The sequence below is a fragment of the Mobula birostris genome, chromosome 20 (assembly GCF_030028105.1).
Source record: "Mobula birostris isolate sMobBir1 chromosome 20, sMobBir1.hap1, whole genome shotgun sequence".
Lineage (NCBI taxonomy): Eukaryota > Metazoa > Chordata > Chondrichthyes > Myliobatiformes > Myliobatidae > Mobula > Mobula birostris.
In genome coordinates this window covers 17009090-17034394 of record NC_092389.1, presented here as the reverse complement: position 1 = coordinate 17034394, position 25305 = coordinate 17009090, and the positions used below count along the sequence as shown (strand labels likewise).

The window sequence follows — 25305 nt, the reverse complement described above, 5'->3', positions numbered from 1 at the left end:
GCAGTTTCAATAGAACGTTCTATCTTCATGAAAAACAGCTGTGAAAATTGGCTTATGAATATTAGCAAACATTAATGTTACAAGACAAAACCTAAAAAAATTACAGAGCTAAAATAAACACTGATGAGTATCAATTCACAATTGACCTGAAAGATTGACATATTACCAGAAGACAACATCAGTAAGATCATTAGAACTATCTTTAAACAAAACACTAGTTCCTGTTCTAACCCCACATTAACATCTTTTCATTAGCTGCAAATAAGGCATGGGGTGGAAAAAGACTTGCATTCTGATGTAAATTAAGGCACAATAATTATTGGTCTCCATAATACAACTGAATAGTTAGCTTACTAGCTATTGGGTTTAACAGTGTGAACAGCCACTATTGCAATTCATTTTACGAACTGAAAAACGTTTTTATTTAATCTAATTATGTTTTTCAGTGACTCTGATTTCAAAGAATTCTAATGTATTAATATTATTTTCATTTACATCTCTATTTAAGTTTTAATGAAACAGAACACTATAATGGATTATTGGACTACAATGGTAACTAATCCATTGGTACTAAATTTAATTTTAGTAGTCAAGTGACCCATTTATCTTTATAATAGCCCTTACAGATTCTATACCATTTTTAACTTTGTATATTGGTATTAAGTCTCTGCAACTAAATTTTAAAGTTTAGATTACCATTATCAATATGACTAGTGGAAGTCTTCTATGCAAAACAAAAACTATATACAGTCGGCCCTCATCCGCGAGTTCCGCATGTGCGAATTCAACCAACCGCGAATCAAGAAAACCCGGAAGTGCTCTTCCAGCACTTGTTGTTCGAACATGTACAGACTTCCTTTTCTTGTCATTATTCCCTAAACAATGCAGTATAACAACTATTTACATAGCACTTACATTGTATTAGGTACTTATAAGTAATCTAGAGATGATTTAAGGTATACGGGATGATGTGCGTAGGTTATCGTGGATCGGGATCGAAATAAAAATGGAAGTTCTCTTACTATCGGAACAGGTACATCCGGTATTATTTAGCGTCAGTTAGTCAAATGTTTGTCTTAGTATATAGTATATATTTTACCTTTCTATGCATATAAAACACTTAAGAAATGTATGTTTCAGCGCCAGGCTCGGGAACGGAAATTTCCGAGTTCGATCCAGTGACAGACCGCTCTCGAGCGCGCTCTCGATCCGTGCCAGGTTGATGTGTAGGATCAAAAACTCGAAACCCCAAAATCCAACAATTAAACCACTGCATTGCTTAGTAATAATTGTAGCTTTCATCGGGGCAGAGCTTCTCTCACCTTATCCTTTAAAATTGTTCCGATTGTTGACTGACTGTAGCCTAACACTTTTCCAATGACCTACGGCGTTCAACCTCTTTCCGATCGCTTTATTATTTCCACTTTATTTTAAATCACGATCGTGATTATTTTTGTGAACAGAAACACGGCGGATTCAGAGCTCCGCCGCCGGGTCCTAATGTCCGCCGCACTGACACAGGTTAAATAAGGTCTGGAGTTCTGCTGGGTCCTAAGGTCCACCACATTTCGACAGGTTGAATAAGGGACTAGAGCATCCGCGTTTTTTGGTATCCGCGAGGGGTCCCAGAACCAATCCCTCGTGGATAAGGAGGGCCGACTGTCATTTGTAAATACAGTTGATATTTATGTTGTGTAGATTCTAACTTGTTGCATACGCAACTCCTAAAATCTGATATACATAATTAAAGCAATATTTAATGCGTTAGCAACACTCACAACATGCTGGAGGAACTCAGCAGGTCGGGCAGCATCCGTGGAAACGATCAGTCGACGGTTCGGGCCGGAACCCTTCGTCAGGACTGTAGGGGGAAGGGGCAGAGGCCCTATAAAGAAGGTACCTCTATGGTCCTGACGAAGGGTTCTGGCTCGAAACGTCGACTGATCGTTTCCACGGATGCTGCCCGACCTGCTGAGTTCCTCTAGCGTGTTGTGAGTGTTGCTTTGATCCCAGTAGCTGCAGATTATTTTGTATTTAACACATTAGGGTGTGCTGTTTCGTGCATGTTGATCCCAATGCTCAGATCATCTAAAGCCTGATTGACATTGGCCCGAGGTGGAATGTAAACTGCTACCAAAATGACCCCAGAGAACTTCCATGGTAGGTAAAAAGGATAGCATTTTACTGCTAGATATTCCAGGCCTGGTGAGCAGAATTGGGACAGCACTGATATATTTGTGCACCAAGAAGAGTTGATCATGAGGCATACTCCTCCACCTCTACTTTTGAGAGATTCTGTAGATCTATCCTGACAGTGTATAGTAAACCCGTCGATCTGAATTGCTGCATCCGGTACGGAAGGGGTTAACCAGGATTCCGTGAAACAAAGGACACGCGCGGTCCTAATGTCCCTCTGATTCAGCACCCTGGCTCTGAGATCATCGATTTTATTCACCAGAGACTGCATGTTCACCAGCAAGATAGTCAGTTTAGGGAGTATAAAATCCCGTTTCTTTAAACGCACTTGTAACCCCGCTCTACACCCGCGCTTCCTCCGAGGTGTGCTACGTGGGCGCTTCCGACCACAATCGGTGTTGTTTCCGTCGGTTTTAAGCAGCGATAGTTCGTTTAAATGGATTAAGACATCTTTGTTGACTATACTGACCTTAGAAGCAGTTGTGCTTTTTAGCTGTATCAGGCTGAAACGGGAATATTTAATCCTATCCATTGAGAGCACTACATCTCTGAACAGTCTAAGAGCTTTCTGAACAAATATGTGATGTAAAGTTGTTTTTATTTTTATGGTACATAAATAACAAAACACAGTAAAGCATACTCTGCTGGATTACAACTAGGTTCTTTATAAATTATGAAAAAATATTTCAAAGCAGTAAAGTAATCAAATAGATTAATTTTTAAATGAGATTACGGTGACTGTTCAAAATTCAGTTATAAAGGAGTCAAAATATGCCTATATGTTCAGGGAAAACATCATTCATTATAAACTGAATGTATTGCTTTTCAAAAAAAATGGTGTTCCATTGTGTAACTCATCAGCATTTTAAATGTTAATACTAGATGAACATTAACATACCTAAACATAAAGTAGCACACCAGCACCTATGTTGCCAGCAAACCTAGATCATTTCAAATCGCATCTGTTTACCTTTATCAATGTTTATCATTCTTCAGAATACAGGCTTATGGAGGTAAAGAAATAATGCAGAGTAATCATGGAGAAATATCCTCACCTCATCCTCACTATCTGAACAACAACTTTTAGAAACAGTGTTTGGGAAATTTTGTACAGCCATCATGGTTCAATCAGTCTCCAGTATTCTTTCCTTCTTCATAGGCAAGTGTTGAGCATCCATCTGCAGTTTTCCTTGACTGGCCAGTCAAGGTAAAAATTAATGAATCTGGAAAATTCTGCTGTACTGAGCTGAACCTGGACCACTGTCTTCAGCCTTTGCCTTTAATTGTCAGTCTTGCATTCATCTGGGCCAGAGCCAATCAATGCAGGGGACAAGAGATATGATGGAGAGGTAATTTAGAGTCATTGAGTCATAGAGCAACACAGGATGGATACAGGCCTTCAACCCAATGAGTCTATGCCAACCACCGTGTCCACCCAGTTAGTCTCAATTTTCTACATTTGGCCCACATCCCTCCATGTCCTACCCCTTCATGTACCTCTCCAAATGGTTTTAAATGATATTGTAATTGTGAACAAATGCTTTTTTTTTGAATTTTAAGAATGATAGATAACAGTGAAGAGGAAATGGAAATGTGTTAAACATTACCAATGCATTAGACAGATCGAAGTTAAGAACAGATAGATTTTCATTGTCATTAGACACTTTACAGGAATATCAACATAATGTGTCTCAAACATGTTGTTCAGAGAAACAAGGGCACACATTTTGCAAGCTACAATATGCATAAAGACTTGAGAAGTAAGCACACAGAGAGACCTGGATGAAGAGATGGTGTTTTTTGAGGAATTCTATGACTATGAGAGCAGAGTTGAAGGATAGAGGGACATTATCTGAGGATAGACACTAATTAGCAATATTAGGTAATGGTTAGTCTTATTCAGTACACCCTTCCAAGACACACAATGTAACCAACACTGTATTAAAATCTAATCCTCTAAATTATATAAGCAAACAACTATTCATCTTTGCAGTAAATAAATCCAAACCTTGCTGCAAAGTACCAGTACAAGTGACTATTCCTTTTTTAAATGCTGCTCATCTTTAATGTGGGCTTCCATTAGGTCCATGCATATATTTCTGAAACACATCCAACCATAATAATGTTGTGCCTCAGTACAAAAATCTGGAACAGCCCATACAAAGGAGGTATGCGGAATAATCTCAGAACTAATATGAAGAGTTGCAGCAGAGGCAATTGAGCATGGGGAACAATTGCAAATGGAAGACTTATATGGTACACACTCCACAAGATTGTAGTTCATAATTTCAACTCTCACCAAGTGGGAGCCTCAAGGTAAGAAGTGTCAGCAAAGGCTTACATTGCCAATGCAGAAAACACAGATGTGTGAGACAATAGTTGCTGACCACAGGTTGGTCTTACATCACACTGAAGCCTTCCCAGTTTGTTGAAATCTATGCCAATGATCAGTCCATTTTGCACTGAAATAATTTAATACTGATGGTCAATGTTCCTCCTTTACTATAATAAATTTAGCTCACCACTTACCAAACCCTGTCAGTAGTACTGTCAGACCTGAAATGGAAATATGAAAAATTTAACAAATTGGTAGTTCAATATTACAAAAAGCATGTTATATTGATACTTTATGTTACTACATGGTTCATCAATAATTCTTCAGCTGGTTGTTAATATAGTAATTATTATATTGAGATTTGCAACAACATCACTCTCATTAACAGAAGATTAATGTCAAATACAAATCTGAACCTCAAAGTCAATCACTGGTATCTTTTGGACATGGACATTAAAGCAGGAAATTGAATATGCCTATCAAACATCACACATCATGCTGATTTATTTACCTCAAATAATATTTAAACTAATTTCTAGCAAAAGCACATTTGAAAATAAACAAATAACATACTACTGCCAATTTTGTGATTAAAACAAGGAGAAGTTTTTCATAACTTCATCATAATTTCAGTTTCAATTCTCTTGTTGTCAATATCTCTGAGGATATATCCTGGGCGCAACATATCAATGCAGTTACAAAGGAGGGCATGAAAGCTGCTATATTTCATTCGGAGTTTTGAGGGGATTTGTTATGCCACCAAAGACACTTGAAATTTTCTGCAAATGTACCGTGGAGAGCACTATAACTGGCTGCATAACCGTCCGATATGGTTGGGGAGGGGTGGCTACTGCAGAAGATCGAAATAAGCTACAGGAAGTTGTAAACTCATTCAGCCCCATCATGGGCACTAGCCTCCCCAGCATCCAAGATATCTTCGAGGACTGATGCCTCAAAAAGGCTGCATCTATCATTAAGGACCCACATCACCCCAGGACACGCTTTCTTCTCATTGCTACCATCAAGGAGGAGGTAGAGGAGCCTGAAGAGCCACACTCAACAATTCAACAATAGCTTCTTCCCTTCTGCCATCAGATTTCTGAGTGGACATTGAACATAGAAACATAGAAAACCTACAGCACGATACAGACCCTTCAGCCTACGATCTGACTTAGAAATTACCTAGGGTTACCCATAGCCCTCTATTTTTCTAAGCTCCATGTACCTGTCCAGGAGTCTCTTAAAAGACCCTATTGTACCCGCCTCCACCACGGTCACCGGCAGCCCATTCCACACACTCACCACTCTCTGCGTAAAAAACTTACCCCTGACATCTCCTCTGTACCTACTTCCAAGCACCTTAAAGCTGTGCCCTCTTGTGTTAGCCATTTCAGCCCTGGGAAAAAGCCTCTGACTACCCACACACTCAATGCCTCTCATCATCTTATACACCTCAATCAGGTCACCTCTCATCCTCTGTCACTCCGAGGAGAAAAGGCCAAGTTCACTCAACTTATTCTCATAGGGCATGCTCCCCAATCCAGGCAACATCCTTGTAAATCTCCTCTGTACCCTTTCTATGGTTTCCATATCCTTCCTATAGTGAGGTGACCAGAACTGAGCACAGTACTCAAAGTGGGATCTGACTGGGGTCCTACAAAGCTGTAACATTACCTCTTGGCTCTTAAACGCAATCCCACGGTTGATGAAGACCAATGCACCATATGCCTTCCTAACCACAGAGTCAACCTGCGCAGCACCTTTGAATGTCCTATGGCCTCTGACCCAAGATCCCTCTGATCCTCCACACTGCCAAGAGTCTTACCATTAATACTATATTCTGCCATCATATTTCACCTCACACTTATCTGGGTTGAACTCCATCTGCCACTTCTCAGCCCAGTTTTGCACCCTTTCAATGTCCCGTTGTAACCTCTGACAGCCCTCCACACTATCCACAACACCCCCAACCTTTGTGTCATCAATAAATTTACTAACCCATCTCTCCACTTCCTCAACCAGATTATTTATAAAAATCATGAAGAGAAGGGGTCCCAGAACAGATCCCTGAGGCACACCACTGGTCACCGGTCTCCATGCAGAATATGTCCCGTCTACAACCACTTTTTGCCTTCTGTGGGCAAGCTAATCTGGATCCACAAAGCAATGTCCCCTTGGATCCCATGCCTCCTTACTTTCTCAATAAGTCTTGCATGGGGTGCCTTATCAAATGCCTGGCTGAAATCCATATACACTACATCTACTGCTCTGCCTTCATCAATGTGTTTAGCCACATCCTCAAAAAATTCAAACAGGCTCATAAGGCAGGACCTGCCTTTGACAAAGCCATGCTGACTATTCTTAATCATATTATGCCTCTCCAAATGTTCATAAATCCTGCCTCTCAGGATCTTTTCTATCAACTTATCAACCACAGAATTAAGACTCACTGGTCTATAATTTCCTGGGCTATCTCTACTCCCTTTCTCGAATAAGGGAACAACATCTACAATCCTCCAATCCTCCGGAACCTCTCCCGCCCCTATTGATGATGCAAAGATCATTGCCAGAGAATCAGCAATCTCCTCCCTCACCTCCCACAGTAGCCTGGGGTATATCTTGTCCAGTCCCGGTGACTTATCCAACTTGATGCTTTCCAAAAGCTCCAGCACATCCTCTTTCTTAATGTCTATTAAGAAAGTGAAGTGAACCCATGAACACCTCACTACTCTTTTTTTCTCTCTTTTTGCACTACTTAATTTTAATGTATATACATCCACACACACACACTTTCTCATGTAATTTACAGCTTTTATTATTCTGTATTGCAATGTACTGCTATCGCATAACATATTTCATGACATATTCCAGTGATATTAAACCTGATTCTAATAACGTTGATAGCCCATGATTTTTTATGCTAAAGCACGAATAGCTTATGGATAGAAACTATTTTTTTAAACTGAGTAGATAGCGAACAAAAGACAAAATTAATATTTTTAAAGTGTCAGAACAAGTCAAATTCAGGAAAAAAAGGCTTACCCAATAAAAGCTAGAAACTTAAATTCATTATAAGTGGACAATTCAATTAATTTTCATTCTTTCATTACAGAAAACTGCCCAACTGGAAAGGCAAATAGTCCAGGTTGCAGATGAATTTATTTTTGATAATACAAGTGATGCCACGTAGATCAACTCTCTACAGAACTCAAGGTTATCAAATCCATTAACAGTTTTAAATGCATTTGTTATAGTTTAGAAACTCTATCCAAGCTTCCAAGCTATCTTAATTATTTATCAACATTTAACACAGTCAATAGCCAAACAGAACAATTAACATAGTAAACATGTCGATATTAAAACTTTCTATTCTACTTTGATATGCTATTGTACGGAATAATCTGAATTGATGCAAACAAAAGCTTTTCACTGTATCTTAGTACATGTGACAATAATAAGCTAATTATGGTGTACCAATTATATAAGCATTTCATACAAATGACAGCAATGGTTTGATGAAGAGCTTTTGTTAATAATGTTCCAGACAATATATTGATAGAAACCTGGATTTAATGTGCATAATTCTGTAACCTTTTTTTCACCACATCAAGCTTCTGCTACAAATGTCTGAGGCTATACATATTCTTGCATAAGAAAATATTTTTGATACAAATTGACTTGCCTAATTGTGTGTAGAAAATGGGCAACCAGCTGAACTGTTGAGATAATCCCAGTCCAGGAGACCTCCACATTACAGCCATTTGGGAAATTTATCCTTACAGAATTCACAAATCTCTACCTAATGCAGTTTCCTTCTCCAGTTAAAGTGTCAGCCATTTTCATATACAAGTGGACAGAACTTTTTTTCCTTCTATTGAGCTCCTCCTTTCTATTCAAGACCTGAGTGACTTCTTCAGTACATAAGTGGCCGATCCTTATCGCAATGGTCTCAATGTCCAGGCACATGTACTGCAGTCCACAGTATATTTACTTATTGAGATAGAGTGCAGAATAGACCCTTCCAGCCGTTCGAGCTGTGTCGCCCTACAATCCCCCGATTTAGCCCTGGCCTAATTACAGGACGATTCCTAATGATCAATTAACCTACCAACTGGTAGGTCTTTGGATTGTGGGAGGAAACCAGAGCACCCGGAGGAAAACCACATGGTCACAAGGAGAATATACAAGCTCCTTACAGACAGTGGCAGAATTTGAACCCAGGTCATTGGTACTGTAAAGTGTTGTGCAAACCACTAATAATTATACAGTATATGCCAAAAGTTTCATTTGCTGTAAAAGTCAATTCTGATGTTAATTATAGAATACATGAAAAATATACTTCCAGAAAGCATCTCCTTAAAATATGTGTGGTCTGGATGCAGGAAATTCTTCCTATATGTCATGACATAGGTCCTCTTTCAATTTTTCCTTGCTATTTTCTGCATGTCCTTCTTCTCTATCACGTAGTGACTCGTGCTGAGATAAGGTTCTGAGAGCATCATTAGTACTTGCTACTACGTCAACTACACATTTTCATGCATGATTCTTTACAAGATTGTTTAAGGCAAACAAAAACTGAGTTTGTTCACTACATCAGTCCAAAGAACGAGAAAAACTTACTCTTCAGTCTTCAAAGGGTTAATAAAACAAGTGTCTCATGATATAATTTTGAAACAATACAGCAGGGACTCCAGTAGAGATTAAATAGTTTGATCAACGGAACAGGTGCTTTGCTGACTGAGGGGAGAGGGGTGTGCAATGTGAGGGAATGAAAAGCTTACTACTACAATTAAGGCCTTCTCTTTAGAATTATGCAACACCCAGCTGAACATTTTATTCAAATGGTGTTTCAGACAGGCTTATTTCATTTCATGTACAGCTGAGAAGTTTACATACAGCTTAGCCAAATACATTTAACCTCAGTTTTTCACAATTCCTGACATTTAATCCTAAAAAACATTCCCTGTCTTAGGTCAGTTAGGATCACTATTTTAAGAATGCGAAATGTCAGAATAATACTAGAGAGAATGATTTATTTCATCTTTTATTTCTTTCATCACTTTCCCAGTGGGTCAGAAGTTTACATACACTTTGTTAGTATTTGGTAGCATTGCCTTTAAATTGTTTAATTTGGGTCAAACATTTTGGATAGCCTTCCACAAGCCTCTCACAGTAAGTTGCTGGAATTTTGTTCCATTCCTCCAGACAGAACTGGTGTAACTGAGTCAGGCTTGTAGGCCTCCTTGCTCGCACACGCTTTTTCAGTGCTGCCCACAAATCTTCTATTGGATTGAGGTCAGAAAATGATGTCAAGTCTGGTTCATCCTTGGGAGCAATTTCCAAACGCCTGAAGGTACCACGTTCATCTGTACAAACAATAGTACGCAAGTAAAAACACCATGGGATCATGCAGCCGTCATACCGCTCAGGAAGGAGATGCATTCTGTCTCCTAGAGATGAAAGTACTTTGGCACGAAAAGTGCAAATCAATCCCAGAACCACAGCAAAGGACCTTGTGAAGATGCTGGAGGAAACAGGTAGACAAGTATCTATATCCACAGTAAAACGAGTCCTATATCGACATAACCTGAAAGGCTGCTCAGCAAGGAAGAAGCCACTGCTCCAAAACCACCTTAAAAAAGCCAGACTACAGTTTGCAAGTGCACATAGGGACAAAGATCTTACTTTTTGGAGAAATGTCCTCTGGTCTGATGAAACAAAAATTGAACTGTTTGACCATAATGACCATCATTATGTTTGGCGGGAAAAGGGTGAGGCTTGCAAGCTGAAGAGCACCATCCCAACCCGTGAAGCATGGGGGTGGCAGCATCATGTTGTGGAGGTGCTTTGCTGCAGGAGGGACTGGTGCACTTCACAAAATAGATGGCATCAAGAGGAAGGAAAATTATGCGGATATATTGAAGCAACATCTCAAGACATCAGCCAGGAAGTTAAAGCCCGGTCGCAAATGGGTCTTCCAAATGGACAATGACCCCAAGCATACCTCCAAAGTTGTGGCAAAATTGCTTAAGGGCAACAAAGTCAAGGTACTGGAGTGGCCATCACAAAGCCCTGACCTCAATCCGATAGAAAATTTGTGGGCAGAACTGAAAAAGCGTGTGCGAGCAAGGAGGCCTACAAACTTGACTCAGTTACACCAGTTCTGTCTGGAGGAATGGAACAAAATTCCAGCAACTTGCTGTGAGAAGCTTGTGGAAGGCTACCCAAAACGTTTGACCCAAGTTAAACAATTTAAAGGCAATGCTACCAAATACTAACAAAGTGTATGTAAACTTCTGACCCACTGGGAAAGTGATGAAAGAAATAAAAGCTGAAATAAATCATTCTCTCTATTATTCTGACAGTTTCATACAGGCTTCCCAACAGTGGCTGGGAAGTGGACCACAGATTACAACAGGAAATAGAAGTGGCGAGTCAAAAGGGCAATGTTATGGTAGTCATGGAAGATTTTAACATGCAGATTGATTGGGAAAATCAGGTTGGTAATGGATCTCAAGAGAGTGAGTTTGCTGAATGTCTAAGAGATAACTTTTTAGAGCAGTTTGTCGTTGTGCCTACTAGGGGATCAGCTATACTGGATTGGGTGTTATGTAATGTAATGGCAATTAGGGAGCTTAAGGTAAAAGAACCCTTAGGAACCAGAGATCACAATAAGATTGTGTTCAATTTGAAACTTGATAGGGAGAAAGTACAGTCTGATGTAACAGTATTTCAGTGGAGTAAGGGAAATTACAGTAGAATGAGAAAGGAGTTGGCCAAAGTAAATTGGAAGGAGCTGCTGGCAGGCATGTCAGTAGAGCAGCAATGGTGCGCGTTTCTGGGAAAAATGAGGAAGGTACAGGGTATGTGTATTCCAAAAATGAAGAAACACTCAAATGGTAAAATAGTACAACCGTGGCCTGACAAGGGAAGTCAAAGCTATTGTAGAAGCAAAAGAAAGGGCATACAACAAAGCAAAAGTTAGTGGGAAGATAGAGGATTGGGAAATTTTTAAAAACCTAGAGAGCAACTAAAAAAATCATCAGAAGAGAAAAGATAAAATATGAAAGCAACCTAGCAAATAATAACAAGGTAGATAGTAAAAGTTTTTCAAGTATGTTAAAAATAAAAGAGAAATGAGTGTGGATATAGGATCGCTAGAAAATGAGGCAGAAGAAATAATAACGGGGTCAAGGAGATAGTTGGTGAACTAAATAAGTATTTTGCATCAGTCTTCACTGTGGAAGACACGAGCAGTATGCCTGATGTTGTAGTGTGTGAAGGAAGAGAAGTGGGTGCAGTTACTGTTACAAGAGAGAAGGTGATCTAAGAACTGAAAGACCTAAAGGTACAGAAGTCCCACACCAGAGGAGCTGCACCCTGGGGTTCTGAAAGAGGTAACATTAGAGATTGTGGTGGCATTAGAAATGACCTCATAAAAATCATTGGACTCTGGCATGGTGCCAAAGGACTGGAAAATTGCAAATGTTACTCCACTCTTTAAGAAAGGAGGAAGGCAGCAGAAAGGAAATTATACACCAGTTAGCCTGACCTCAGTGGTTCAGAAGGTGTTGGAGTCAGTTGTCAAGGCTGAGGCGATGGAATACTTGGTGACACAGGACAAGATAGGACAAAGTCAGCATTGTTTCCTTCAGGGAAAATCCTGCCTGACAAACCTGTTGAAATTTTTTGAGGAGATTACAAGTTAGATAGATAAAGGGGATGCAGTGTATGTTGTATATTTGGACTTTCAGAAGGCCTTTAACAAGGTGCCACACATGAGGCTGCTTACCAAGTTACGAGCCCATGGTATTACAGGAAAGTTACTAACATGGTTAGAGCATTGGCTGATTGGTAGGAGGTAGCAAGTGGGGCAGGTAGTGTTGAGGAAACAGGTAGGATGCAAAACGACTTAGACAGATTAGGAGAATGAGCAATAGGTGGCAAATGAAATAAAATGTTGGAAAATGCATGGTCATGCACTTTGGTCATAGAAATTAATGTGTAGACTATTTTCTAAATGGGGAGAAAATCCAGGAATCTAAGATGCAGAGGGACTTGGGAGTCCTTCTGCAGAACACCCTGAAGGTTAACTTGCAGGTCAGTGGTGAGGAAGGGAAATGCCATGTTAGCATTTATTTCAAGAGGTCTAGAATACAAAAGCAAGGATGTGATGTTGAGGCTTTATAAGGCACTAGTGAGGTCTCACCTTGAGTATTGTAAACAGTCCTGGGCCCCTCATCTTGGAAAAGATGTGCTGGCATTGGAGAGGGTCCAGAGGAGGTTCACAAGGATGATTCCAGGAATGAAAGGGTTGTCATCCAAGGAACACTTGATGGCTCTGGGTCTGTACTCATTGGAATTCAGAAAGATGATGGGGGATTTCATTGAAACATTTCAAATATTGAAAGGCCTAGACAGAGTAGATGTGGAAAGGAAGTTTTCCATGGTGGGAGAGTCTAGGACAAGAGGGCACAGCCTCAGGATAGAGGGGCAACCTTTCAAAACAGAGATATGGAGAAATTTCTTCAGCCAAAGTGTGGTGAATTTGTGGAATCTGTTCCCACATGCAGCTGTGGAGGCCAGATAGTTGGGTGTATTTAAGGCAGAGATTGATAGGTTCCTGATTGGACATGGCATCAAAGGTTACGGGGAGAAGGCCGGGAACTAGAGTTGAGAAGGAGATAGAATAAAAGGATCAGCCATGATTGAATGACGACGCAGACTCGTTGGGCCAGATGGTCTAATTCTACTCCTATGTCTCATGGTCTTATGCTTTTACAGATATATTAGGAGCAAAAGGAAAGTAAGGCACAAAATTGGTCCTCTTGATGATCAGCGTGGACATCCATGCATGGTGCCAAAAGAGATGGAAGAGATCTTAAGTGAATTTTTTGCATCTGTGTTTACATGGGAGGTGGACACAGTCTGTAGAACTGAGATAAAACAGCAGTAAGGTCATGGACCATATACATATCACAGGGGAGAGGTGCTTGCTGTCCTGAAGCAAATTAGGGAGGATAAATCCCTCGGGCCTGACAAGGTGGACCTCAGACTTTGTGGGAGGCTAGTGCAGAAATTACAGTGGCCCCAGTAGAGGTATTTAAAACGTCCTTAGCCACAGATGAAGTGCCAGAGGATTAGAAGGTAGTTAATGTTTTTCCGTTGTTTAAGCAAGGCTTTAAGAATAAGCCTGGAAATTATTGGAAGTTAATTTATGGGCAAGTTACTGGAAGGTATTCTAAGGGAATGTATATATAAACATTTCGATAGACAGAGGTTGATTAGAGACAGTCAATATGGGTTTGTGCGTGGTAGGTCGTGTCTAACCAATCTTACAGAGTTTTACAAGGAGATAATCAGGAAGGTTACAGAAAAGGCAGTGAATGCTGTCGACATGAGCTTTGGCAAGACCTTTGACAAGGTCCTGCATCTGAAGCTGATCAAGAGTCGCTTAGCATTCAGGATGAGGTATTAAATAGGATTCAACGTTGGTTTCATGGGAGAAGCCAGAAAGTGGTAGTGGAGGGTTGCTTCTCTGACTGGAAGTCTGTGACTAGTGGTGTGCTGCTGGGTTGGTTGTTGTTTGTCATCTATACCAACAATCTGGATGATAATGTGATAAACTGGATCAGCAATCATGTGGGTGACACCAAGATTGGGGGTATAATGGACAGTGATGAAGGCTATCAAATGGGATCTAGCCAAATGGACTGAAAAATAGCTGATAGAATATAATGCAGACAAGTGTGAAGTGTTGTACTTTGGGAGGACCAACCAGGACTTTCATAGTAACACACACAAAATGCTGGAGGAACTCAGCAGGCCAGGCAGCATCTATGGAAAGGAGTAAACTGTTGATGTTTTGGGCCGAGACCCTTCACCAGGACTGGAAAAAGAGATTGAAGTCAGAGCAAGAAGGTGGGGCAGGAGGGGAGAAAGAAGTACCAGGTGGTAGGAGATAGGTGAAACCTGGGGGGGGGGGGGCGTGAGGAGTTGGGAAGTTAATTGGTGAAAGAGATAAAGGGCTGGAATAGAGGGAATCTGATAGAAGAGGGTAGAAGAGCATGGAAGAAAGGGAAATGGGAGGAGCATAGAGGGAAGTAATGGGCAGATAAGGAGAGAGGAGGAAACAGGAATGGTGAAGGAGGAGTGACAATTACCAGAAGTTCAAGAAATCAATGTTCATGTTATCAAGTTGGAGGCTATCCAGATAGAATACAAGGTGTTATTCCTCCAACCTGAGTGTGGCTTCATCGTGGCAGTATAGGAGGCCATGGACTGACATGTCTGAATGGGAATGGGAAGTAGAATTGAAATGGGTGGCCACTGGGAGATCCTGCTTTTTTTGGCGGACAAAGCGTAGGTTCTCAGCAAAGCGGATGGAGCATAGGTGCTTGGAGAAACAGACTTTCATAAGTATTGGTAGGGCATTGAGGAGTGCGATAGGACAGTGGGATCTGGGAATACAGATACACAATTCCTTGAAAGTGGCATTACAGTATAGGTAAATAGGGCCGTAAAGAGAGCTTTTGACATATTGGCTACAGAATTGAGTACAGGAGTTAGAACGTTATGCTGAAGTTGTATAAGATGATCGTGAGGCCTAATTTGGCGTATTGTGTATAGTTCTGGTAACCTCTCTACAGGAAATATACCAACAAGATTGAAAAAGTACAGAGAAAATTTACAAGTATATCTTCACGACCTGAGGACCTGAGTTATAGGGAAATGCTGAACAGGTTAGGACTTCAGTCCCTGGAGTGTATGAGAATGAAGGGAGATCTGATAGAGGCATACAAAATTATGAGGGGTACAGATAGAGTGAATACAAGCAGGCTTTTTCCATTGAGGTTGGGTGAGACTAGAAGTAGAACTAATACTTTAAGTGTGAAAAGTGAAACATTTAAGGGCAACCTGAGGGGAACCTCTTCACTCAGACAGTGGTAAGAGTGTGCAACAAGCTGCAATGAAAGTGGTGGATGCAGGGTCAATTTCAACGTTCAAGAGAAATTTGAATAAGTACATGGAAGGGAGGGGTATGGAGAGCTAAAATCCAGGTGTGGATTAATGGGATCAGAAAGAATAATAGTTTGGCACGGACTAGGTGGGCAGAAGGACCTATTTCTGTACTGTAGTGCTCTCTGACACTCTGACACAGGAATATATTTCAATTGAATAGTTTAACTACCCCATAATTTTTGACAAAAGCAAATCAAAACAAAAATTATCAAGTTAAAGCAAGAGATTTTCACCGCCAGAACACCTTCATTTAATTTATGGTGCACTGAGGTAGAACTGAAACCGAATCTTGAAAGTTTATTTACCATACAACGGTAACTGATGAACATGCACAACACACTGGAGGAACTCAGCAGGTCCGGCAGCATCCGTGGAAACCCCCATCCTCCCGTCACCACAACAGGGAAAGAGTTCCCCTTGTCCTCACTTACCACACCACCAGCCTCCGGATCCAGCACATTATCCTCCGCAACTTCCGCCACCTTCAACAGGACCCCATCACTAAGCACATCTTTCACTCTCTACCGCTCCCCGCTTTCCGTAGGGATCGTTCCCTCCGCGACTCCCTGGTCCACACGTCCCTCCCCAAGGATCTCCCACTCGGCACTTATCCCTGTAAGCGTAAGTGCTACACCTGTCCCTACACCTCCTTTCTTGCCACCATTCAGGGCCCCAAACAGTCCTTCCAGCTGAGGCAACACTTCTCTTGTGAGTCTGTTGGAGTCATCAATTGCATCCGGTGCTCCTGGTGTGGCCTCCTCTACATCAGTGAGACCCGACGCAGATTGGGGGACTGCTTCAACGAGCACCTCCGCTCCATCCGCCACAACAGACAGGATCTCCTGGGTGCCACCCACTTCAACTCTGCTTCACATTCCCATTCGGATATGTCCATATATGGCCTCCTCTACTGCCATGATGACACTAAACTTCAGGTTGGAGGAGCAACACCTCATATAATGTCTGGGTAGTCTCCAGCCCCTTGGCATGAACACTGAATTCTCCAGCTTCTGGTAATTCCTTCCCCCTCCCGTCCCCCATCCCAGTTTCACTCTGCCCCTTCCTCCAGCTGCCGATCACCTCCCTCATGGTTCCGCCTCCTTCTACTACCCATTGTGTTTTCCCCCTATTCCTTCTTCACCTTTCCTGTCTATCCCCTCCCTGCTTCCCCTCCCCCACCCCTTTATCTTTCCCCTTACTGGTTTTTCACCTGGAACCTACCAGCCTTCTCCTTCCCATCCTCCCCCCACCTTCTTTATAGGACCTCTGCCCCTTCCCTCTACAGTCTTGACAAAGGGTCTCAGCCCAAAACGTTGACTGATCGTTTCCATGGATGCTGAGTTCCTCCAGTGTGTTGTGCGTGTTACTTTGACTCCAGCAGCTGCAGAGTATTTTGTGTTTAGTAACTGATGAACAATACCACAAAAGCACTTTGCAACATTTATTTACAGCCATTTGCACAAGTCTGATTCAGCAGGTGTTTATTGTATGCACAATTGTAGTGAGCTAAATTTTTCAAACTATGAAATGCAATCTGAAAAGAATACAGTCAACGCCTCCGGCTGAGACCCTTCAGCAAGTCTGGAGAAAAAAAGATGTGGAGTAGATTTAAAAGGTGGAGGATGGAAGGGAGAAACACAAGGTGATAGGTGAAACCGGGAGGGGGAGGTGTGCAGTGAAGAGCTGGGAAGTTCATTGGTGAAAGTGATAAAGGGCTGGAGAAGGGAGGACAGAAGGCCAAGGACAGAAGAAAGGAGGGGGGGGAGCCAGAGGGAGGTGATGGGTGGGCAAAAAGATAAAGTGAGAGAGGGAAAAGGGGATGGGGAGCAGTGAAGGAGTGGTGGGGGGGAGCCTTAATGGAAGTTCAAGAAATTGATGTTCATGCCATCAGGCCGGAGGCTACCCAGGCAGAATATACTGTGTAGTTCCTTCAAGCTGAGCGTGACCTCAACGCGACGGTAATGGAGGCCATGGATTGACATATCGGAATGGGAATGGGAAATGGAATTAAAATAGGTGGCCACTGGAGGTCCCGCTTTTTCTGGCGGATGGAGCATAGGTGCTCAGCAAAGGGAGGTGGTGTAGTACTTGTTCCGCTTGCAGGGATAAGTGCCAGGAAGGAGATCAGTGGGGAGGGATGTAAACACAAAATTCTCTGCAGATGCTGGGGTCAAAGCAACACTCACAACACGCTGGAGGAACTCAGCAGGTCGGGCAGCATCCGTGGAAACGATCAGTCAACGTTTTGGGCTGGAACCCTTCGTCAGGACTGAAGGAGAAGGCTGGTAGGTGCCAGGTGAAAAACCAGTAAGGGGAAAGATAAAGGGGTGGGGGACAGGAAGCAGGGAGGGAATAGGCAGGAAGTGGGCATGCAGGTACAGCAGACGGTGAATAAGGCGAATGGTACGCTGGCATTCATAGCGAGAGGATTCGAGTACAGGAGCAGGGAGGTACTACTGCAGTTGTACAAGGCCTTGGTGAGACCACACCTGGAGTATTGTGTGCAGTTTTGGTCCCCTAATCTGAGGAAAGACATCCTTGCCATAGAGGGAGTACAAAGAAGGTTCACCAGATTGATTCCTGGGATGGCAGGACTTTCATATGATGGAAGACTGGATCGACTAGGCTTATACTCGCTGGAATTTAGAAGATTGAGGGGGGATCTTATTGAAACGTATGAAATCCTAAAGGGATTGGACAGGCTAGATGTAGGAAGATTGTTCCCGATGTTGGGGAAGTCCAGAACAAGAGGTCACAGTTTGAGGATAAAGGAGAAGCCTTTTAGGACTGAGATGAGGAAAAACTTCTTCACACAGAGCATGGTGAATCTGTGGAATCCTCTGCCACAGGAAACAGTTGAGGCCAGTTCATTGGCTATATTTAAGAGGGAGTTAGATATGGCCCTTGTGGCTAAAGGGATTGGGGGTATGGAGAGAAGGCAGGTACAGGGTTCTGAGTTGGATGATCAGCCACGATCGTACTGAATAGCGGTGCAGGCTCGAAGGGCCGAGTGGCCTACTTCTGCACCTATTTTCTATGTTTCTATGAAGGATGAAGAAGGAATAGAGGAAAATGGATAGTAGAAGGAGGTGGAACCATGAGGGAGGTGATAAGCAGCTGGGGGAGGGGGCAGAGTGAAACTGGGATGGGGGAAGGGAGGGGGAGGGAATTGCCGCAAGTTGGAGAATTCAGTGTTCAAGAACGGACAAGGTAGTTGCATAGGAAGCGATCCCTGTGGAAAGCAAAAAGTAGGGGGAAGAGGGAAAGATTTGCTTGGTGGTGGGATTCCATTGGAGATGGCAGAAGGTCGGGAGAATTATGTACTGGACGCGGAGGCTGGTGGGGTGGATAAGAGGAACCCTATCCGCATACCCGCAACTTTTGGAAGTCTGATCACCTGGCTGTGCTTCTACTCCTCATACAGGAAGAGAATAAGAATCAGTTATTATGTTATATGCTGTAATTTATAGGAATTTTTAAAATCATGTATTGCACTGCACTGCTGCCACAAAACAACACATTTCACAACATATGCCTGTAATATTAAACCTAATTCTGATGCTACCACGTGCAAAAATATGTCAATACATAATTTTATTTTTTTAATTGCTTTAACTAGAATTATGACAAAGACATAGTCACTAAAAGAACACTTTTTTTCCTCTGAGAAACAATATGTTGACATAATATTATGTTTCAGACCACTTAGCAGTAGAACTTCCAGAGCATGAACCAACCATTCAACATTAACTATACAGAGTAATGAAACAGCAAATAAAACTAAGGAACAGAAAACAAAATTATATGACCAACGTAGATTGTTTTCTACATTAATTTTCCTGTGGAATGATTAAAGATCTTGCCTGGACTACATATTCGTTTAAGATAAAAACAGGGATATTAAGAAAAAACACACTATTTTCACCATACCATCCTGCAATAACTGTACATTCATTTTACTATTTGTGCAACTGATACTTCAGAAGAGAAAATGCTTACTGCAAAGTGTGGTCAAAAATGAAAAACAGCAATCGAAAAACTTACTTGGATGTTTTGAATGGTAGTCGCTTTCTGAGAGAAAAAATACAGAAATGGCAGCTCTGTTTTACAGCTGACGTACAGGAAACAGACTCCGATGTCTCACTCTCTGTTTCAAACATCATTAATCAACTCACACTAACCTGTCCAGCAGCTAGAAGCAGCCAAGTAGCTTTAAAATGTGCATTTTAGTGTTGTCATACATACATGAGGAAATAAAAACAGATCTTCAGAAACAGTGGAAATTTTACTCTCAAATTCGAAATAAAGCAGTTTTCTGCAGGATATTTAAATACTCTGAGTTTTAAGCAGCACAGGTGCATTTTCAAGTATCTGTCTTCCTCCGTGTTGCAGAATGTCAGGTCCATTAGAGACTGCAGTCTTGCAGAAGTGTGTGGCTTCAAATCATACTCAACTTTAAGAATAAATAATTTTTCATTCCCTATTATTTGCAAGACTGCATTGAGAGGGTAGAACCGCATAACCAGGGAACATGACCTTCCCGTGGCAACCAATTTACATTTGTTTTTGCAAAATCAAGCTAAGGTGAATGCCTTTGAGCAGAGCTTCCTGTTGGCCCAATTGTGGAAGAGCATTTTTTTTGCAGTGCCATTTCATCCAATGCAATGAGAAAGGTTTTCACAAAGTATACAGACTTAGTTCAACTATCTCATACTTATTACTCAATCTTTTGGATGCTGAGGCTTTGTACAATTTATTACCTTTTTGCCATTGATTAACATATTTCCTCATATATAATAAAGTGAAATCTATAGGAAATATTTGGAATTTCTAAAATAAATATTTTCAATTTAAATGTCATCACTTCGTAAAATGAAAGACAAATCCCAATGGGAGAAACAATTGCATACATCTAAATGTTAAGACAGTTACATATTACATCTGATATAATTAATTAGATATCCAAAAAAGGAAGAATTTGAATTTCATAATTACCAACTGGAGCATTTGAAAACCATTCTCTAAACATTTATCGCAATTAATCAGCATAGAATCCAATACATCATATTTAAAGTATACATTAAAAAGTAAACACAAGAGAATCTACAGATGCTGAAATATTTAGCAACACAGACAAATTGCTGGAGAAACTCAGCAAGTCAGGTAGCATCTATAGAGGGAAATAATCTATCAACGTTTCGGACTGAGACCTTTCATCGGGACTAGAAAGAAAAGGGGCAGAAGCCAGAATGAGAATGTGGGGGAGGGGAAGGAGTGCAAGCTGACAGGTGATAGACAAGACCAAGAGAAGGCAAAGGTGGGTGTGTAAGAGGAGGATGAAGTAAGAAGTTGGTTGGGGATGGTTGGGAGAGTTAAAGGGCTAAAGAAAAAGTCATCTAATCGGAGAGGACAGTCAGCCATTGAAGAAAGAGAAGGAGGAGGGGAACCAGATTAACAGACAGGTGAGGAGAAAAGAAACAGTAACCAGAATGAGGAATGGAAAAAGAGAGCAGGAGGAAGGCAGGAAAAAGTACTGGATGTTTGATAAATTGATGTTCATGCCATTAGGCTGGAGGCTATCCAGACGGATTATGAGCTGTTGTTCCTCCTACCCGAGTTTAGCCTCATCATGACAGTAGAGGAGACCATGGATAGACATGTCAGAGTGGGAATGGGAAGTTGAAATGGAATGGGTAGCCATTGAGAAATCCTGCCTATTGTGGTGGATAAAGCAAAGGTTTGTTGTGATGTATTAAATTTTGTAAAATATTGGATGAAATTCTAAACAATTCCAAGTGAAATTTTCACTCTTTGTGAGCCCACAGCATGTAAGGTGTCAAGGCGTCTGGCAAAGTTAAACACTGTAGGATTGTTAATATCTAATATTTACTGATGGCAGCTTGAGTCTTCTTTGGCCTCAGGTACCAGTGGCGTGAGAGTAAAAGATGGAAGAGCTTATCTGTATCTGCATGTCTCTCAGTGCTTGTGGAACTCCTAAAGAAACCATGCTGAGTTAGTGGCATGCGAATAAAAGATCAAGGAACTTGTCTGTCTTCGTGTGAATCTTTATGCTTTTGGAACTCCCTATTTATCGGGGTACATCTCGCTCAGCTCTTGAGACTTCACCTACACCCAAGAATTAAGATCGACTGCCTCAGACCCAGGCATTGGGTGGTTTCACGATTTGCAATTTGAAGTTCCCCCTATAACAGTGACAATCAAGTCCTTCAATGATGGCAATAATCAAGGGGAGACTAAGAATCTTGAACCCTGAAATCTTTGTGAAAATTTTTGTAACTTACTACGTTGTATTTTATGTGGTTTAATTCTGCTTTCTATTTCACGATAATAAATTAGGCTCATTTTACTTTGTTGTGCTTGTTCACTTATTACCACACCTCCTGGACACTTGAATTGCTTGGGCCCTTTGGGTCTGATCAACCTAGCCCATTACAAATAAAGCTCAACAATTCTTTCCAGTCATGATGAAGCATCTTAGTCCAAAACATTGAATGTTTATTCCCCTCCATGAATACTGCCTGACTTGCTGAGTTCCTCCAGCATTTTGTGTGCATTGATCAAAAAAGTAACTATCTAGTTCTGCAATGCAGTTGTATAGGATGCATTATATTGACCTGAAGTATTAACTCCATTTTACCTTCTCTACAATTGCTCTGACTTACTGTGCATTTTCAATCGTTTCTGTTATTATTTAAGATTTTTAGCATTTACAATTATGTTTTCTTTTGCAAAATCTGTTAGAACTTGGCTAGAAAGAAGATCTTTGGTCCACCTTTGGTTGCCAGCACTTTTCAATTGTGCATTGTTTATACATACCTCAGTGGAATTGTATGTTTGAATTGACTATGACAATCATCAGTATTATGGCATGTGATTGGTGCTGGTGACACATGATGAATTTCCATCCCTATTATCTTCACGAGATGGTGAAATACCAGGTCACATAAACATGGTTTATGTGTACTGGATCTTGCTTGTGTAAATTTTTCCACATGGGAAATGCAAAACAAGCTCTGCCTATGGAATAGTCGGGAAAACCTTTTATGGATGGGAAACTCACACTCACAGCTTTATTATCTACCAAATATGTCACTTTATTTCAAATATAAATTCATGTAGGCAATTAAAAGAAATATTATTAAAAAATGAAACCACAAAACACTTTTAAATGATTAAAACTATTACAACAAACTAGGATGAGACTAGAAGTAAAGGATATAGGTACTAGGGTGCATTCTGAAGTTATGATATATATCAAATACTAATTTCAACAGCAGCCAATCTTCAGATCTGAATATGGATTGTAGATTAAATTTAAAATGTAGTTTGAAACAATGGTCTTCCTGGAGCTTCATTTCAGAATAAATTGCAGACCAGGAAACATCCCATTGACTTGAGATATCTGCATGTGCATGAATGAATCAACAGCCCACTGCATGAATACGACTCAGAGACCACAGTAATAACCACTCATTTTGGTTACATTGAAGGGAAAATACAGGCATTTGAAAAATTACATGCAACTCAAAAGAAGCATAATGAGGGCATTGTAACTATAGAAATTGTCCTGTAACCTTTGTTCTTTAACATATAAAAATGTGCTATAATCTTGCGTCAGGGAGTCTCTTTCTCTCTCTCGTGACTCCAACAGCTGTCAGCTCATATGTGTCCTGAATGAAGACTATTATATCTACCAGATGCGTCTCTCTGGTGACTTCATTCAGTCACAACATTTGGGGGCTTGTCCAGGATACACTCATGACCCATCGTGAGGCCAGCAATCTCAGCAGTCTAAGTGGGTGAGTATTTTTAAGTTCAGCACTCACATTTGGATCTGTTCAGGTTGGTGACCACAGGATCACAAAGTATCACGAACATGGCGGGGAACTGAACTGGTAGATATAAAAGTAGTGTGGTGTGTGTGCATGCATGTGTGTTTATGTAAGAGACTAGATATTTTTGTGTAATTTGGTGAGACAGGGCCAGCTGTTATGAAGGGTGGTATCTGACCATTTGGGACGCCAGTGGGGTGCATGGATACTCGTTTGGGGAAACTGCATAGTAGCAGACGTGTTTGCAAGTGTGTTTGTTTGTTGTAAGAATACGTCTGTAACCTTGGGGTAACAGTTTTAAATAAAAAGGAATATAACAGGCATTATGAGTTCAGACACACATAAGTGGCAGATTGCAGAGTACATACTCTGTGGTTTTAAGTATGTACTGTACAATTTTTATCCATTATTTATATTTTGCGTAGTGTGGGGATTAGGGTGGAGATCTTTAAGGGAGAGGTTATACCCAGGTATTTGGGATGGCATCAATTGAGGTCAGGCAACATCAGGTTGAGAACCCTGACAACCAGAGCCGGCCTTTGACCTTGATTACGACCATCGATAAGCCCTTCCCCTGGGGAGAAGTAGAGCACTTTATCAGAGCTGCCCTCATTTAAAATCGTCTGTGGGAATGCAGAATTCTGGCGTAAACTTGAAGAAATGGTTGAAATTCATCAAATGCACCCGAAAGATATACACGTGTTGGTAAAAGCAAAGTGCCCAAAGGATACATAGGACAGCATGGTACACAGGCAACCACAGGGAACCCCAGCAATGAAGAAAGATATCACTTCTTTAAAAGGGAAGTGAGGCAGTGACTGGGGGGAGGTGAGTGTAACTGGGGAATGATAGAGCTGATGAGCCTGCCATAGATTATGCAGAACGTAAATATCAACATATGAGCAGTATTCAGGGTTGGATAATCCAGGGAGGGACAGCCCAGTCTTCCTGGAAATGCTGAAGGAAGGCCTGAGCTCAGCTCACCAGGAAGTTTTAGACTTGGGGATAGCGGTGGGGTCAACCAACCCCGTGATAGCATTGTGGGCTGTAGAGGTATACTCGAGGAGAGGGAAGAGAAGTCATAAAGTAGCTGCAGTGGATGTAGCTGCTGTGATGTCATTGAAGACTTGCTTTGTGTGCCAGCAACCGTGACATCTAGCAAGGAGCTGCTGGAGCGGGCAGAGAAGAGTAAAGGAGATGATTTGTTACAGCTGTGGCTTCTCAGACCATGGTTAGAAGCAGTGTCCTGAGAACAAAGGAAAGTGTGAGAATCACTCACCAAAGCAGGCAGAATCCACAGCAGCATCCTCTCTCTCTCTCGCTTATTTGGCTGCTGACCAGATTATAGAGCTGGTGAGGTCAGACAAATGACTAACGGCAGCCTCTATTGCCAGTGGTGGTCATCCACAGATGTACACGAGGTTTATTAGGCGGCCAGCAATGTGAAATGTTAGTGGACACGGGGTTGTCAGTATCGATAAGTAATCTACCCTGGCCCACAATTGGAAAGGCGATTTACATTACCAGTGCAGGAGGTGAAATATTGAGGGCAGAGAAAAGTCATCCCAGTTACTTGAGATTGAGGGAGTGCACCTTCCTGCAGATTTCTGGGTGTGCCCAAACAATGTAGATCTTATCCTGGGGATAGACAAACTGAGTAAGGTAGATGCTATCATAGACTCAGGAAAAGGAGAAATAACATGGACAAGACAGGAACAGCGAACAGTAAACATATGTGACCCACAAAGCAGCTACCATTGCCCACAGAGAGACAGCAATCCCAAGTAAGGCAGAGAGACAGAGGAGTGTGTGGAAATTATGTCAGGAGATCTCAAGGGTAAGGGCCAAGCACAGTGAGGAGCTGTTAGAGGTAACAGTGATGAAAGTAAAGACTCACCA

The 25305-nt window shown here is 41.4% G+C and overlaps 1 protein-coding gene across 13 annotated transcripts in view; it reads right to left on the bottom strand.

The window, feature by feature from the left end:
• gramd1ba (GRAM domain containing 1Ba) overlaps positions 1–25305 on the bottom strand; it is a 600767-nt gene that overhangs the window by 259077 nt on the left and 316385 nt on the right. For 10 of the 13 annotated variants that reach the window (XM_072238333.1, XM_072238338.1, XM_072238327.1 and 7 more), the window contains one exon: positions 4726–4752. The exons of the other annotated variants lie outside the window; for them this stretch is intronic. In XM_072238333.1, coding sequence (XP_072094434.1) covers positions 4726–4752 — 27 coding nt within the window. The remainder of the gene's footprint in view (positions 1–4725; positions 4753–25305) is intronic. 13 annotated transcript variants of the gene reach the window in all.